General features: G+C 40.1%; 2 protein-coding genes across 3 annotated transcripts; one reads left to right on the plus strand and one right to left on the minus strand.

Annotated features, from left to right (window-relative positions):
• Positions 1-3,303: 3,303 nt before the first annotated feature.
• On the plus strand, positions 3,304-4,630 carry LOC148934349 (uncharacterized). Its single transcript, XM_089062277.1, has 2 exons — positions 3,304-3,793; positions 4,029-4,630. The coding sequence occupies exons 1-2, from the start codon at positions 3,304-3,306 to the stop codon at positions 4,628-4,630; spliced, it is 1,092 nt and encodes a 363-aa protein (XP_088918403.1).
• A 7,989-nt stretch (positions 4,631-12,619) lies between these two features.
• LOC125185467 (RNA demethylase ALKBH10B-like) lies at positions 12,620-18,871 on the minus strand. Of its 2 annotated transcripts, XM_048081996.2 has the most exons (8): positions 17,884-18,871; positions 17,246-17,347; positions 16,996-17,093; positions 16,779-16,896; positions 14,313-14,432; positions 14,064-14,176; positions 13,822-13,976; positions 12,620-13,511 (listed from the first exon to the last, which is right to left on the minus strand). In XM_048081996.2, the coding sequence occupies exons 1-8, from the start codon at positions 18,434-18,436 to the stop codon at positions 12,860-12,862; spliced, it is 1,911 nt and encodes a 636-aa protein (XP_047937953.1). In that variant the 5' UTR covers positions 18,437-18,871; the 3' UTR covers positions 12,620-12,859. The 2 variants fall into 2 exon arrangements, with proteins under 2 accessions (XP_047937953.1, XP_088925359.1); XM_089069233.1 differs by lacking the exon at positions 17,246-17,347.

An 18,871-nucleotide genomic window follows, 5' to 3' on the forward strand; every position in this document is an offset into this window, starting at 1 on the left:
TCAAAATTGGATGCTACTAAGATCACCAAAAGAAGCAGAATGAGTTTTCCAGATCCCACACAACTACCAAATCAGTTCGTATCACCGTTATACTCTGGCGGCGACGACGCCACATACTGGCCTTCATTCTGGGCCGGCTCCAACCAGCACCAAATGCAACAGCATCCTGACAATGATGGTTAAATGTTCATTTAGTGTATCACATCTTATGCTTTGTTCTACGGATGATCATTTTAATACATATTGATTATTGATTTTGTTTCTTATTTTATTATAGTTTTAGGTGAGGCGAATGGCATTAAAGATGACAACAAGTTATTTTACATAGGAGTTATGTTGAAGAGTGACGAATTGTGAAGAATTGAAGGTTTTAGTTTATAATGATGAGATTTATTTTAATTTTAAAGTTAATGTAATGTATAAAGAAGTTTTAAAAATGATGAATAATTATTCATTGTGTTTAATTCTTTATTGTTATAGAACTTTATCTTCATACTCCATGATTAATTATCCATTGTGTTTAATTCTTTATTGTGATAGAATTTTATCTTCCTACTCCATGATTTAATGTTTAAACATTATATTATGTGATTTGTTACAAATATATTATGCTTCAATGTTGATTTGTATAGAATTTTTGTTCTAATATAACTAAAATGGTTACTCATATTGCTCACTGTTAATATTGATTCTAATTTTATTTAATTAATTTAAAATTAAAAATTAATGTATTAAAAATATATTAATCTATGCATAGCACATGCGTTACATTAGTAAACATTTAAAATAACTAAAAGTACTCCAGACTGCATACATTTATTATTAATTGTTCACGTACTGTCAAAACTCAAATGTATCCGAACAGTGATAGTATGTTGTTAATTTTATTTATTGTAAATTAACTTTAGCTAATTTTTTGCTTATTGATACGGATACAATTCTCCAACCAACGGAGATGACACCAGTAGCCGGAGATACATCGGAGATGTCGGAACGGCCGGAAGTGGAGGACTCGGTGGAAAGCAGCAGCGAGGAAGAGCGAGAAGGGCCGAGACGTTCTCAGAGGCAGGCGAACAAACCCGTATGGTTCAAGGATTTTGTTTCATGTTAAGAATTATTAATTGCTAGCTTATTTTTATTGGTTTAGTATTTTTGGATTAATTATTTTTGGAACTTTTGAGTCGAGCAATTTATAAGCTCCGTTTCGAGTTTTCTTGTTGGTTCTTTCCCGGAATGATCGAGTCGAACCAAACCTAGGGTCCTTAGTATAAAAAGGGAGTTCTGTACGTTGAAATCTCAAGAAATCAATACACAGAATTTTCCTAATTTTTGTACTTACTTTTTACGCAAGTTTCCATTCTCTCAACCCTATAGAGAAAACACGGCGCCGCAATCCGGCGACCACCCTGATCGTTGCGAAATCCATGGAGTTTGTTAAGGACAATCAGTTGGTCGTTCTATCGGGCGCGCTGGGGTCCTTCCTTGCTGTCATTGAATTCCTTTGCCTCTTTAATGTCGCATTCGTCCGTATTTGAGTTGTATGAGTTGGTGCAATCCCCCCGGCAGAGGAGGCAGATGCGGCCCCACCGGATGCTGAATTCCTGGCGGACCTTCCAGCGGCGATCCGCGCCGTCCTCGACCGGCATCATTCGGTATTTGAATTACCCACCGGGCTACCACCGGCACGACAGTTTGATCACCGCATTCATCTGCTGCCTAACATCAAACCAGTGAATGTGCGTCCATATCGGTACCCCTAGTTTCAAAAGAACGAGATTGAGCGACAAGTTAAAGAGATGTTGGACCAGGGCGTTATTCAGCGCAGCCATAGCCCTTTCTCCTCGCCGGTTTTACTGGTCCGCAAGAAGGATGGAACCTTTCGGTTTTGTATCGATTATCGGGCATTGAACAAGGCTACCGTCCCGGACCATTTTCCGATACCTACAGTGGACGAACTCTTTGACGAATTGGACCTTCGCTCGGGGTACCACCAAATTCGAATGCATAAGTCAGACACATATAAGACAACGTTCCGTACCCATGATAGCCATTTCGAATTTCTTGTGATGCCTTTTGGTTTAACAAACACCCCGCCGACCTTTCAGTCCGCGATGAATTGCATATTTCAACCGTTCTTGAGGAAGTTTGTTATTGTCTTCTTCGATGACATTCTGGTTTACAGCCCCACTTTGGAGTCTCACGACACACATCTGGAGCAGGTTCTATTTACTCTAGAGACGCACCAATTCTTTGTGAAGTTATCCAAATGCTCGTTTTGTAGTACGACGATGGATTATTTGGGGCATCTGGTTTCGGAGGGCCAACTTAAGGCTAATTCCACGAAGATCGAGGTGATGGTTGACTGGTCGGTGCCCACATCTATCTGCCAGCTCCGCGGTTTCTTGGGCCTCACCGGCTACTATCGCCGCTTTATCGCCCACTATGCGGTCATCGCAGCACCCCTTACGGACCTCCTTAAAAAAGATGCTTTTTCTTGGTCTTCGGCTGCCACGGACAGTTTCAAGGCGTTAAAGCAGGCGATGACGGATGCCCCGGTTCTTCATCTTCCCGATTTCTCGCAAACATTTTACTTGGAGACGGACGCATCAGATTTTGGCATAGGGAGCTCATGCAAAACGGCCACCCATTACCTTTCTTCAGTAAGAAGTTGCGTCCACGTCGTCGGAGCGCTTCTACTTACCACAAGGAGTTGTATGCGATAGTGGAAGCCGTCCAGAAATGGCGGCAGTACTTATTGGGTCGCGAATTTGTTATTCGAAGTGATCAAAAGAGTCTGCGGGAACTTTTACAGCAGGCCATTCAAACACCGGAGCAACATTTGTATGTTCGCAAATTAATGGGCTACAAATTCACAATCGAGTACAAGGTAGTGGCGGCCAACAAGGTGGCTGACGCGTTGTCACGCAAGGACGAGGAGGCTGATGAGTCAGCAGCCCTTCTTACGGCCTTGGCCCACCCGATTCCCGAGCTATTGAATTTGTTGCGGGAGGAGAAGGCCAATTCGCGGGAGCTCTGTACTCTGCGAGATCAGATTGCAGCAGGCAACGCAGACCTGAAGTTTTCAGTTTCGGATGGCTTGATTTTTTGTGGGCGTCAAATTATGGTGAGCAGCGACTCTCCCCTTGCGCGAAACTCTGCTGCAGGAGCATCACAGCACGCCTTTGGCGGGCCACCTAGGTTTTGAGAGGACTCTCCGCCGCTTGAATGCATCATTTTATTGGCCAAATATGCGCCGGGATGTGAAGGGAATTTGTCGCGTCATGTATTACCTGCCAGACCACAATGTATTCTACACAGAAGTCGGCCAGCTTGTTGCATCCATTACCGATTCCGACGCAGGTTTGGGAGGATGTATCTATGGACTTTGTTTTGGGATTACCGCCTTCAAGGGGGTATACTTCTATTATGGTAGCAGTGGATCGTTTGTCGAAATATGCACATTTCGCTCCTTTGCCAACACGTTTTGATGCTTTGAGAGTGGCTCGATTGTTTATAGATACGGTTGTGAAGCACCACAGTTTTCCAAAGACGTTGGTCTCAGATCGGGATCCCATATTTTTGAGTGATGTTTGGAAGGACATGCTACGTTGGAGTGGTACTACTTTACACTTTTCAACAACATATCACCCGCAATCCGATGGGCAAACGGAGGTACGTAATAGGGGATTGGAGCAATATTTGCATGCGTTTGCTGCAGATCGTCCGACAAAGTGGACAGAGTTTTTGCCGTGGGCGGAGCTGGCCCTAAACTGTTTCCACAATGAGGGTATTGGTACGTCTCCCTTTTGGGCCCTCGAGAGCCGCCACCTCTTGTGGTTGTGCAACCGTCAGCTGGTCGCTTTCGGCATGAGCCTGTGGTCGCGGAGTTAATTGAGCAACGTGTTGTGTTATTGGTGGAGCTACGGAGAAACCTGGCGCGCGCCCAGCAGCGAATGAGGGCCAGCGCGAACAAGCACAGACGGGATGTTCAATTTGAGGTTGGTGATAAGGTGCTTCTCAAGTTGCAGAATTATCGGCAACATTCGGTGGCGCGTCCTTTATCTGCGAAGCTTGCGAGGAGATTTTATGGACCCTTCATGGTTACAGAAAGGGTGGATCTGGTTGCGTACCGTCTGCAGTTACTGCAGGGTCGCGTATTCACAATGTGTTTCATGTTAGTCTGCTACGTCCTTATGTTGAAGGGGGTTCGTTGTCCAAAGTCGTAGAATTTCCAGAGGATTTCGTAGGGACGCAGTCGGTGGTCAGGCCGGTTAGGATTGTCGATCGGCGCGTTGCCTTGAGCGGTGGGCAGCCGGTAGAGCAGGCCCTCGTGCAGTGGTCTGGGGAGGATGCTTCTCTGGCTTCGTGGGAACCTTTGGAGATGATTGCAGCTTGTTTTCCATCACTCCTCGAGGACAAGGAGTCTCTTAACGAGGAGGGGGTTGATACGGATACAATTCTCCAACCAACGGAGATGACACCAGTAGCCGAAGATACATCGGAGACGTCGGAACGGCCGGAAGTGGAGGACTCAGTGGAAAGCAGCAGCGAGGAAGAGCGAGAAGGGCCAAGACGTTCTCAAAGGCAGGCGAACAAACCCGCATGGTTCAAGGATTTTGTTTCTCGTTAAGAATTATTAATTGCTAGCTTATTTTTATTGTTTAGTATTTTTGGATTAATTATTTTTGGAACTTTTGAGTTGGGCAATTTATAAGCTCCGTTTCGGTTTTCTTGTTGGTTCTTTCCCGGAATGATCGAGTCGAACTAAACCTAGGGTCCTTAGTATAAAAAGGGAGTTCTGTACGTTGAAATCTCAAGAAATCAATACACAGAATTTTCCTAATTTTCGTTCTTACTTTTTATGCAAGTTTCCATTCTCTCAACCCTAGAGAGAGAAAACACGGCGCCGCAATCCGGCGACCACCCTGATTCTGATCAGATACGAGTTCCTTCGTATCACTTACACATGTTTTTATCGTTATAGATGATATCATAATTAAGGTGATACAAAATCTGCACAATAGTTGTAATCTATAAATCTATAAATATATAAAACCACAGTTTTTGGCAAGATGATTTTGGCGCCCAACTTAATTAAATGTTGCTAAATGTTTATTTCTTTTTATATGACGTTATCTTAAAATATTATATCAGTATCTTTTAATCATGCAATACACTAATATACACCAAATATGATAAATATAATTACTACCCAGTGAATAAAAATATATTGCACATTGGATAATGTGATAAATATATTTATACAGTTTGCTTTATGTTTAATGACAATGACAAGTTGATGTGAATGGACAAGAAAAAAAGTAAACTAACATTTTGCAATGAAGTAAAAAAAAGTGATTCACAATTCTAATTTACGAAAATGAAAAAGGAAAAATGAAAAATGATATGAAAATACTATTCCATGAAGATAATCTAAGTTCACTTCACATGCCAAAATAAGCTTTCAAGTCCAAGAGAAGATATGATTTTTTTTCAATTAGTACAATCAGCAAAATTGACCATGGGTTAAAAACAAGCACAGTTAGTTATTTAGAATGCAATGACCGCTATACATGTACAACACATTGAATTAGTGTGCTACTCCCTCCGTCCGCGAATAAGAGTTCCGCTTTTCCATTTTAGTCCGTCCGCGAATAAGAGTCCCTGTTCACTTTTACCATAAATGGTAATAGGGTCTCACATTCCACTAACTCATTCCACTCACATTTCATTTAAAACTAATATATACAAGTGAGACCCCTATTCCACTAACTTTTTTCTATCCATTTTTCTTAACATTTCTTAAAACCCGTGCCGCCCATGAATGAGACTCCTAATGGCAGACGCAGGGAGTAACTACTAACAAAGATTTGGGCCTCTATAAATACCATGATAATACAGTCATGCCGATGCGAACTAATTTACAAAGACAATTAATCTTTTGTTTCCCATTCTAATATACTTGGTTATTCATGGTCATTGACATGTTTCTCATCTTACTTCAATTTATATGTTTCTCATCTTACTTCAATTTATATTTTATTCACAAATAACATATACAACATCTTCATGACATTTTTGCAGTCACCTGTAAATAATAGAGTAAAAGGGGAATGTGTGAGAAGCTATGAAGAGAAGAAGACACCAATACCTCATCATGTGAAAATGGTATGACTAAATATTTCCAGTCAATAAATTCTAAATAGTACAGTTGTTGAGCCATGCAGGTCAGATATTAAGTTGGCAAAAAGAGAATGAGAGGAGTAGAAGTGCAGAAGAATAGAGGAAGATGCAGAAGAATAGAGGAAGAAGAGAAGAACAGTGAGTAATAGTAGCATATACAAAAGATTTTGACAGTTAAATTTTTTTACTAACAAAATTTTCCAGTGAATCTGCACTTATAAAAATGGCAAGAAAGCAAAGGATAAAGAGGTCGACCAAAAAAGAAGGAAAAATTCATAAGAAAAACGAATTCAATGTCATACCTCTTCAAAAACTTACACGCATTTATGTTTTTTAGGTTTGACAGAAGCAAAAATATGTTTTCACATGGTTAAAAGGTATGAGCCTAATATTGCGAGAAGAATGATCACCTTGGACAGATTTAAGGAGTTGGAACTGTTGGCAATCACACGTCCAGATGAGGCTGCTACTAACGCCAACTAAGGGGTCGAGTTGGAAAGGACTAGACTAATCCATCTGAAGCTCATCAATGTAGGCATGTGATCAACAACGATTAAATGATCCAATTGTGAATGAGAATTTCTAGATTTTAATGATGAAAACGTGTGATAAGGATCAATCCAAAATATGCTCAGACCACATACTATAAATCACTTTTTGGAAATAAGAACATAATATCTAGATTGAAATATAATCTACTTGAAAATGGTTATGTACAAATAAAAATACAAAAAAAATATAATAATGAGTGTTGATTTGCAGTAAAAAAATGTAGTAGTACAAAAAATTGAAAATATAACATAGAAAGGATGGAACATAAATTTCTCCAATCTGAACAAAAATAAAAAACAAACACGGAAAAATAATACTGTAGAAAATAAATTTGAACAATCGTGCTATCCCCGATAAAATCGAATTTTTATAAACGAAGAACGGTTCTTCCTGCGAAAATCATCCTAAAAAATTGACTTTTTTCAAAATGTAGAAATGGAACTTGAGAAATACATTAGATAAATAGTTTAAAAACTGGATGCTATCACGATTTTTTATTTTTAGGCAGATTCTTTATCCATTGTAATTAAATTGGTAATTGCAAAATTTTAAAAGGAAATGAAATATGATAACGGTTAAAAATATAAGTAAGATCGTGAAATGAAAGAGTGTTAAAACAAAGTAAAAAAGAAAGAGGTAGAAGAGGCCTGGTGAATAATTTCAAAGGAGGGCGCTGCTCTGTGGGAGAGTCTGGAATTAGAAAAGAGGGTGCCGTTTAAACTCTTAAATTTTGACATTTACTTGCTTCATTAACTTTACCCTAAAATTCTGTATATCTCAAAAGGACCGATTTTAATTTTTTTAAGCCCAATACTTCAGTAAAGAATTAGTAGTAATTAATATAAGTAATATACTAATACTAATATTGCGTAACATAAATGGTGTCCGACAATTACTGAAATCTATTTTTTAAACATATTGATTACATCAAAATGGAATCCATTATTACTTACACATATCTATTTAATTATTTCAATTTGTAAATCTTTTATAACTCAATCTATCGATAATTTGTAGTACTATTAATCTTAAACTATATAAGAAAGATTGTTGGAAGAGAAGAATGGAAAACATAGTGTTCTACGTCAAATTCAAATAGTGCTTTGGATACAGCAAAAACAGTGTGACTTATTTACGATTTCCTTATAGAATTTTCTATTTTAATAATAATAATAATAATAATAATAATAATAATAAAAGGTATGCACAATAAAATTAATTGTAATCATAAATATATACAAATTCTTCTACACTTAATTGTACTATATATTACAATGGTATGAATTTCTTATACTAAGAACGTATTTAATAACATAGTAATACCAAAATTTATTATATGGAAATATTGAGAAATACTAAGATGGAGAATAATGGAGAAGAAGAGGGGACGGCACATGAATTACGTTTCAATGTATTAAATGTTAATGCATCAAATTGGATGCTAAATGAGCTTCACTAACTAAGTAATAGTTGGGTTAAATATTTTGTTAAAAGTCTAATTTAAATATACCAAGTGAATTTTCAAATTTTAAAAAATCAAAATTTATATTAAATGAATTAGTTATATAATTGAAAAATATTAATAATACAATTTATTCATTTACTCAAATTATATATATTTTTATTAACTATAATTTTTATTTTCTTATTTTTTTTCTTATTATATACATGTTTCCTGAGTTTTTACTTTTATTTGAAATTTAAAAAATATTAGACTTGGTACGATTAATTTTTTATTTTGAAACTCTTCAAATATGTTAATTTATATTATACTTCCTCCGTCCCCCATTAGGAGTCACACTTCTGTTTTTGAACTCGTTTTATAAAAATGATAATAAATAGTTAAAGTGGAGAAATGGTAAAGTAAGAGAGAGAATAAGAAGAGAAAAGTTTTCTCTACATTATTCTCTTTTTTACTTTACCATTTCTCATTTTAACTATTTATTATCATTTTTATGAAACGAGTGCAGAAACGGAAGTGGGGGACGGAGGGAGTATGTAATAAAGTTTCATTGTATATTTCCTCTTTGATTCTTAGTCACACATTTGCCTTTATTTGTACTCCCTCCGTCCCACTTTAGGAGTCCCGGTTGGAATATTCCATAAATGGTATTAGGCTCCACATTCTACTAACATTTTTCCACACATTTTATTATAAAATAGTAGGACCCACATTCCACTATCTTTTTTCACCAACTTTCCTTTATATTTCTTAAAACTCGTGCCAAACTCAATCGGGACTCCTAAAGTGAGACGGAGGGAGTATATCTTATTTTCATTAATACATGAATGTTCTTAAATATAAGCATCATTATCTCCTATTTGTCCTATGTTTTATTATATTTTACTCTACTCATATCGGAAATTAAAATGTGTAAAATTGTTTGTCGAATGTGAAATATTTCATTTAGAGTGGATGAGAAAAATACATGTCCTTTTGTTATTGTTTATAATGTTTTGAATTGTTTATAATGTTATGAATACTTATTTTAATTAATATTTATTTTTAACTATAAACACTAGTATTACATACTCTTTATTTTTTTATTTCAATCTACTCTTAGAATTATTTGAAAATATTATACCCGTGCTATGCACGGGTTATAATACTAGTCTTTCATAAAGGAACACCGTTACCTTTTCTAATCGTTATATGGTCTACGGAGATAGCTCACTGTTTTTATTGTAGGCTTGATTGGTAGCTCTTAGAGCATCCACAATGGTGCTTAGGCCAGCCATAGGCCAGTCATTCTCTCCTCTGCCACGTCAGCAACACTAAAAAAACCATCTGCCACGTCAGATTTAGGCCAGCCATAGGCCAGCTGCAATAAGAATAATTCAAAATATACTACATTTACGGAATTAAAATTGCGATATACAGAATTAAATTTACGACACATATACGGGAAAAATAATCCATTCCATTAAAAAAAAGTACAAAGATTTTAAAAAAAAAGTACATGATTTTTTTTTAAAAAAAAAGGGCTTCAACACACGAGCCCCGCCACTCTCTACTCCTCATCGCCGTCGCCGTCGTCCTCGTCGTCGCTGCTGCCGCCACCCGTGGTATCTGAGCCCACGTCGGAACCCCCCAGCCGTGACCTCGCGATCTCTAAATCAGCACGCATGCTCTCGAGCATCTCGTAAAGAAACCTCTTCTCCGTGGGGTCAGTGGCGTTCTTCCACTCTCGGAAGACCTGTAACATCTGAGCCCGCGTTTGATTACGCGAATGGAGAGTGTACTCGAATGGGGCGGCTGGGAGGGCGGAGGACTGGACCTCGCGGGGCGATAGGGGGGATCCGCCCCTCGCAGCCCGCTGCGCCCGCTTGTGTCCAACCGGGCGGGGGCGACCAGTAAATGAAGGAGGGGATGGAAACTCCTCAGCATCCGGGGGGAGGTCGTGGGATCCGCCGCTGCTGCCGCTGTAGTCGCCGCTATAGTTGAGTCGCTGCTTCTTCGGCAACCCAGCGTCGCACCCCGCCCGGAACTTCTCGGAGTCCTTCAACAACAAGAAGCACTCCCAGAAGGTGAACTCCTTATACTTCCCCTCCAAGGGGAACTGACTCGCGGCGATCCTCCGGGCGTCGTCCTCAGTCTGCCCACTTCTGAGCTGACGGAGGGCGTTGGCGTACAAATTCGCAAAACGGCCCACCGCGGCCCTGGTGCGCTCCCACCCTTTCCGGACCTCCTCGTTGCTGTAGTCCTTCCCGTGCAGGCAGTGGCTCTTATAGGCAGCCCTGATCTTCGCCCACATGTTGACGACCCGCTGGTTGTTCGCAACCAGTGGATCGTCGCACACCTTCAACCATCCCTTGGTCACCGCGGCGTACTCATCCTCCGTCCACTTCCTCCGGCCAGTGGCAGCGGGCTGCGATGACTCGCCGACCGCCTTGCCCTTCCCCTTCCCCCTCGTCTTCTTCTTCGGCGCGGCCGGCGTCGCTGGAACGGGAGTATCATCGTCCCCGAGATCGATCCCCATATCATGCAATGACAGAAGGTCATCGCCAGAGAACTGCGTCTCCACCGGGGTCGACGTGTGAGACGAAGCCGTCAAAAAATCAAGCGAGGGCCGATATACCGCGTCCCCCCCCGGTGACCCCTGCACCCCCCCCCCCCCCCCCCGGCATCCCCCCCTGCCACATCATCCCCATCATCTGCTGCTGCATCTGGGGCAATACCCCCCCACCCGGGCGCTGACTGCTCGCCGCTCCCCTGCCCGCCGCCCGGCATCCCCCACGGCATAACCCCCTGGTTCCCCCCCATCGCCCCCCCTCCCGGCGCACCAGCCATCATCCCCATCATCTGATTCCAAGGGATGTTAAATCCCGGGCCCATCTGCCCCCATCCAGATCCCACGGGTACTGTGGGAGTCTGAGAGCCGCTCGTCGCCGGACTGGATTCGTTGTTGTGATCCATCACTCGATGATGCTCTTGAACAGAAAGTTAGAGAGAGAGAGAAAACTCGTTAAAACAAGCGGTGCAAATGAAAATGAAACGAAAATCGCGTTTATATATGATTTAAAAAAAAAAAAATCGAAAATCGGCGCTGGCTGATCGCTGGCCGATCGGGCCTCCACAATGGCGGCTAGCCGATCGGCTAGCGCTTCGGCCAGCGACGAGCGATCGGCCAGCCCACGCCGATCCGCTCGCCGAAATCGCGTTTGCCGATTGCAATGGTTCGGCTAGCCGATCGGCTAGCGCGACGAATCGGCTAGCCGGTCGCTAGCCGACCATTGCGGATGCTCTTAATAAGCTATAAAACCCCGAAAAGGTCCAAACTTGCATCCCTTTTACTACCTTCTCTCCTGTTTGGTAGATCTAGCTCTAGTCGGCAAACCTAGAAGAAAAACTTCGGATCTTCCACAAAATCATACTGATTTCGGTGTTTTCGGCAATTCCTTTTCTTCGAAATTGTGTGGTATTATTTTTTGCTGCATCTCCCACAAAGACAGTTTCCTCTTCTTATCGATTTTGCCCTCCAACGGCTCGGCGACGCAGCTGTTGGTACCCAGGAAGAAGGAGACAGGAAGGCCCACATTCGTTGCTCTATAATCACAAATTCAAGCCCCTACAGGTATTCCACTGCTGTACATAGGCCTAATGTGAAATCGCCATTGTTGCAGAAGCTAAACTTTTTAGGGTTGGGTGAGGGAAGAGCCATTGTTGCATCGGAGCACGTAGGGGGAGGATCTGCAGATTGGGATCACGCACTTGGACGCCTCCACCTTTGATCGGGGCCAATTCAGCCACGTCATCGAGACTCCCTCGATTCCCTCTGGTTCGGTTTGAGCTAGCTCCAGTGCGGCCATTGATGAAGCAATTGGGGTGCTGTTAGGTTGGGGAATGCGAAATCGGAGGGGATTCCGGTGATAAAGGGAATTGGGGTTTTCCGGATGGGGGTTTTTGCAATTGGGAGGACCCCTAAGGCGATAGAGAAGGGGGGGCAAAGAGAGGGAGGGAGAGGCAGAGAAGGGAGGCGAAGAGAGGGAGAGGGAGGGAGAGGCGAAGAGAGGGAGAGAGAGGCAGAGGGGTCAAGAGGAAGAAGAGAGTCATTTGCCTTCAAAACAATTGTTTAAGCTAAAAAAAGTTTGTACCAAACATCATTAAAGCCAATATTAATAATTTAAAATTGTTGTAATTCACGTTAACTGGGATTCCAGTAAAAGCCCAAGATTGCTACCAATCATGCCCTGAAACTATAAACAAACATATTGTATAATTAATATGATAAGGGTGTACCTAAGTACCTTTATTATATTTAACACACCCACAGCATCATTGTTTAATTTAATTTATAAAGATAAATAGTATTTAATCAACTTGAGAAATGGTGAAAATTTAACAACCCATTTTGGCTAAAACACATTGAAAAAATAGCTAACATGCAAAAATGAGACCTTAGAGGCTTGATTAATTCTCGAGAAAACATGAAGGGAGCTCAAAAATGAAAAAGGCTATTCATCTCCCTCCACCCTTCACTAAATATCTCATCACCAAAAAAATGTCGTACTAATATGTTCCGTTCTTTACAGTTTCATTCAACTATCAACTCGTTACCAGTTGCTGCCTACCCAATTAAATTTAAGCCTCCAACCTTCTTTCTTCTTTGCTATCTTTTTCTAACTAAACTGCTCCACTTGAGTTTTCCTGCTCCTCTTCCTTCAAAATCGCTGCCCCTCCGTTCAGCTCATCGCTACTCCCATTGTCCTCTTGCTGCGTGGTTTCATCATCAACTTTTGGGGAGGGGCGAGGACCATCTGATTTCCCTGAACTGTGCTCCTCTGCCTTGGATGAAATCTCTATGCTATTGTTTTCAGTAGCTGCGGGCTGATTTGATGAATTACCAGAGCCCTGTGATGGAAGGAAAACTCCTGTGCCAGGGACTGGCAGGCGAGGCTGAGGATGCCGTGGAGGAGCTGCAGGCCATCCAGCGGATGTTGGAGGGAGAGCAACAGGTGTCGGATATGCTATGCCAGGTGCTACAGGGGTAGATACGAACATTGGTTGGACTTGGATTCCATTCCCTGGGGGTAGCTGCTGACGAGCACTAGCAGTGGGTAACATGCCAGTGGATGGCACATGGCCATATTGTTTTACAGCCCCGGGGCGAATATGACTTGGTGACCTGCTAGGAGGTAGAAAAGGGTGTGCATCACCGCCAATGGTTTTCTTGGATTGCAACTTCACCAAAGTAATAAGTATTCGCTGTTTCTGCATGGTAGGTATCGCATGCTTGGCAATATCTGCAGATCTCCCTTGCATTGTGAGAGTTGATCTGTAAATAGCAAGAAGAATTACACAAGAACAGAAATAGGAGAGATTTTTTTATCATAGCAATAAATGACAAATTTTGGTTGTAACTACATAATGTGAGTACAGGATAGTGAACAAAGAATGAATGTTAGTCATAAAGAGACAGAACATGCTGTACAACAATCGGTCATTAAGCCAGCGAAGCAAGTTACCTTGAACGCAAAAACAGTAAATGAAGTAGAGAAAATGAATATTGCCTTGCATGCAAATTGCAATAACAGTAAATGAAGTAGATAATTTATTTGAAAATAAGAAAAGAGATCTGGAAGTACCCTGGTGAAAGAGAGAGATTCAGAACACCACGATAGTTTCCTGGAGTATCCATCGCCATTCCCTTACCGAAAGACATCTCACACTCTGTCAAGGATATTACACATACAGGCCTTCCAAGCCATTGTGGCCAGATATGAGGTTGTGAGTGATCACCCTATAAAAAAGTGTGAAGAAGCAAATTAGATCTGTCAGCTTTAATACAAACAATTGATACAGAGAATGCACTACAGTCATATGGGACCTCATTAAAGATATCAATGATGGCTGAGTCCGGTTTGGTGCTAACAACATTTTTAGTAAGTAATTGTTCAACAACATCCTGCAGCGCCACCGGGATGGGCTCAATTTTTGGATCTGCAAAATTTACCATAACCCTGAACGTGTTTAACAATAAACACGTAGGAGGGATTGGGGAGGGACATAAACAAACACAGACACACCCAGAAAGAACAAAAAGAGCTATAATCGGCATGCTTGCTCTAGAACATACCTCTAGAAGTTCCTGAAGCGCCTTCATCTTGAAGAGATGCATCTGCAATGGGGACACCCAACTGAATCATCTCTCTTCCATGTCCGTTCATGGGTCTCTTTAAAGTGACAAAAGTTTGACCTGTATCAGGTGGAGCAAACAAAAATAAATTATTTTGCAAGAATAATTTTGGTGCCCAAAATGACTGGATATATGCATTTGCTTACTCAACGTTGAGAGCATCATTTATACATTTACAGGTGAAAACATAATCGATATTCAATAGAGTATTTTATTATTTTCCAAAGCTTTCAAGATGTAACAACAATAGTACAAAGCCAAAATCAATGTATTCTCAAAAGTTGGACAAGAGAAGACTGGTTTAGAACAATGATGAAAGTGCATAGCTTGAAGGACAGTTCCTCTCTTCAGTGAAAACAATCTATAGTTTCTGTTAGTTACAGTTCTTTTACAAATGTAGAAGTAAGAACAATCATGGATGGGAGTGCATTTGCTTGACGGACAGTTACTCTTTTCACTTGGCTTTAAATTGAAATCGAGGTTTTACCAAAATTAAAGATGTGGAGGTATGACTGAAAGAGCAAAACGAATCCCCATAAAAACATGCCCCAGAAAAGACAAACAGAAAATGTAATTCATAATAAAGGAGCATGTTCACGCCACCATGCTAATTCCTACATCTCTAGGTACCCAGATCCTACTAGACAACAATTTGAATCTTAATTAGGATAATTCTTACTGGTGATTCTAACCGCAAATACTGAGTGTGTGATTCGTCCAAGCAAATATCTGATATTGTAAACTTGCCAGCTTAGAATCTACAGGAATTCAGTGCAATAATCCTGACATTTCTGGTAAGGAGCGCATTCAATTAATGTCCAATGTGTCACTATTTTAGAAGCTGTAGTATTATCTTCCTAAGCACTTTGAAAATCATTATACTTTTCTAGTTAGGCTGCATGATGTACAGCCGCCACAGACATGATCTTTCATGTTGGCTTCATTTTTCATATGATAGTCTGGAAATGGATATCAGTTTTCACAGCATATCACCCAAAGCCAGATTCATAATCTAGATTAGTTATTGGTGTATAATATACATAAGTGAGTGTGAAAATAAATTAATTAGAACAGAAAAGTAAAAATTCAGAGATTATACATTTCCAGCCAGTATTTCGTTTTATTACTATAGTCATGAAACTGTTTGACTTTTTTTAGTTTATCCCAAAAGCAATCTAAACTAGGCAGCCTATTTTAATCAATTTATTTCTGGGTAGAAACACACAGACGCAACTTAAAATGCATTTATCTGTTACGAACTTACGATTGGATCACGATTCAGATTCTTCCCTTTTCAGTTCATCAATCCAAACATCAAATTGTAACTATTCACACATGTACATACACATATTTTAGTAAGTAGTATTTCCAAATTTCATTTTCCCACTAAAAACTCTGAATCATAAACTAAATGACAGAAGTGAAATAACAACTAAGGATTACAGGTATAATTTTGTCCATTAGTTTTATATTTTTATAAAACTACAGATTTATTGACAATTAAGTTCAATTTCAGTTTCAAATTTCGGTGATCTTATTTGCAAACAAATTAAAATGCCAAGCCAGTATAATCAAATGTGCATCCCTGGCTTTTCAATTCAGGCAGAAAAAAAAATTATTCATTGGTCTTAAACTTTATAAGGTTTGCAATAACTAATCATTATTACATGATCTAAATTCTAAATATTATTACGTCATTATACCTATCCCAACATTCATTTACGACAATAATTCAACACGATCCAGTCTATCGGCACACAGTCCAAGTCCAGTTAAGATACCAAATGCTACTTTGATTCTCCAATCTCTTATGAAAGAAAGATACCGGGAGAAACATAATTGTTACTTTCCCAACTGAATTGCATGCAGAGCCACTGGATTTCAACTTCATCAACATTTCATAAAGGGAGTGGCCTAGATTCAATATATATTTTCCTTTTGTCAATCGTACTTCAAACTGCACCTATTTTAAACTAGGGAAAAGGTAAAAGATGTTGAATAAACATGTTTGCACTATGCACAGAATAAAGTTTAACATCTCTTCACTATCACTGCTGCGTTTATTGCAGACAATTTTAAAATGGGGATAAGCAGTCTAAAAGAAACTCCATCACCATAGCAGACATGCAAAAGAAGACACAGTTGAGCAAAACTAAATGCACCCAATGATAATTTGCACTTCCTGATGAAGGAAAATGAGAAATCAAATGCTAACCCTCACAAATAGCACCTTCACCTATTTTTATTACCCAATAAGTTGTGACACAGCTATTTAAAAATTAAAAGGCTCAAATTTGATAGCATTTTAAATGAAAAAAACCAACAAAAAAAAAAAGGAAAAGAGAGAGAGACATAAATATGTTTAGTTTTGTAGGTTGTCCTACAAATAGCTACTGGTAGACATACCTTGCAACTGACCTCTCTTCCCAGCAGCTCTCAAATCATTGACCAAATTATTAAGCTTTAAAATTTCTGAACCATCAAATAGATCTTCATAGAGTTTCAATCCTTCAGCTATATTAACCTATAATACAAATTATTAAACCAAATCATGTCTGATAACTGAGCTCAACTATATTTTCTAAAACAAATGTATGATAACAAGAAGAGTAAAAGCGATTACTGGTTTTCTATCACATATCTCAGTAGCAACGAAAGATTTTGGTGAAACTTCAAGGGTCGATTTCTCTAATAATCCAGATCCATCCGCACTGCAAGACCCTGAAATGGGGAAGTAACAGTAATAAGATTATAGTCCAAGCACCAGAAGCTTATAAACTCGAGGAAAAGGCTGCCTACAAATGCTGAATCTTATTTTTATTTGCTTGCTAACATATTCATGCATGATCTTTGATCAAACTTTCAAATAGTACCAGTATTCTCTGCCTCAACATCTGCATGAGCAACAACTTCTTGTGTGCTTATCAGTGTCGTTTCTGTACCATTTTCTTCAGATTTTTCATCGAGTCCCATCACTTCATAGATAAGCAAAAAGGAAACAATCAGAGGAATAATTTTCCGATTTTTTCGACATCTTTGATAATAGAAGCTTTTACATGGAAGATGGAGTATAAAGACCTATTTATGAAGAATACATACTTAAGAGCAAGAAGGGAGTGCAATTTGAGCAAATATGTGTGATACTATATCTAACCATTAACTTCCACAAAGAGACTCGACTGTAAAGAGAGAATCCAATAGGAAACATTGAAGTTTAAGAATTCTTCAGGATCTTTAGGAAACTAACTAAGACAATTCAGTAAGTGTGGCACAAATGCCATGTTAAAGCTGAAATTTCATATTTCACCAGATGAAAAATGGATAACTAATAACTGATCAAATCCAATAAATTTCCATTGCCGATTTGGTTCGAAAAAAATAACCTTTTAATTAAATCAAATATTAAGTAAACCATTCTTTGGCTTCTCGACGAAAGCCATCCACAATTAAAGGAATTTGTACATACACAAATAAACATTCAAATTCACTAAAAAAACACTTATATTCATACCTTCCTTCTCCTCTTTCTCCTCCACCTTTGCCTTGTTGTCTCCCTCGTCCAGTTTCTCAGTCACTTTCAGATTGCTTTTGAAACCATTGTTGAGATCCTTCCCGTTCATCTCCGCACCAAAATTCTGCACCTCAAATCCTCCTCTCTGCCCCCTGCCTCCTCTCCTAAACTCCTTCAATCCTGCTCCCCCCATCCTCGCACCGCCCTCGAACCCCACCACTTTCTGCTGCCGCTTCCAACCGACCTGCTGCAGCGCATAGACAACATCCGCGACCGAGAAGTACTGCTGCATATGCAAAACAGGATTCCAATTGCACCTCCTCTGCTGAACGGAGCCTATGACACCGTCATACTCCCCAGGCTCACCCACCGCCCTCAAATGGTGGCACAGCGCGTCAATTATCGCGTTCGCAGCAGCAAATTCACCTCTCAGCCACATCATAAACACTTCCCTCTCATCCACCTGATGATGATGCGGCGGCTGCTGCTGGTGGTTGTACCATTGCACAGGGATTTTCTCAGGCACCGCCATAGCCCCTGATTGCATTGCCATACCAAACAGATACCGCACTGCGCTCTAAACGTCGACGGCGATAGCCTTAATATTTAACAAATTGCTCAATATTCGCAGTTTATATACGTAGAATTACGTATTTTATCAATACGTTAGCGCGTTTAGATAGGAATTTAGCTCATTGAGAAATGTAAACAGATCTGCGATCGGCTGAAATACGTTCAGAAAAATATCCGCTTATAATTGAGGAGGCGATTGTGAGATTGTTCTACCGCAATTTGTGTGTGTGTGTGTAGGCAGACGCAGTAATAGAGTAATAGTAGTAGTAGGGAGGGAGGTGATTTTCCAGATCTGAGAGTGACGTGATAAGGAGGAAATTCAATGTGTGTGTGTGTGTGAAAAAACTAAGATCTGAGATAAAATTGGCTTGTGAAGCACGCGTATGTATGTGTGCAAATAGTGGCCTTTTCCCTC

Source organism: Salvia hispanica, chromosome 1 (assembly GCF_029641045.1).
Source record: "Salvia hispanica isolate PSC_SH4W2 chromosome 1, Shi_PSC_v1, whole genome shotgun sequence".
NCBI classification, from domain to species: Eukaryota; Viridiplantae; Streptophyta; class Magnoliopsida; order Lamiales; family Lamiaceae; genus Salvia; species Salvia hispanica.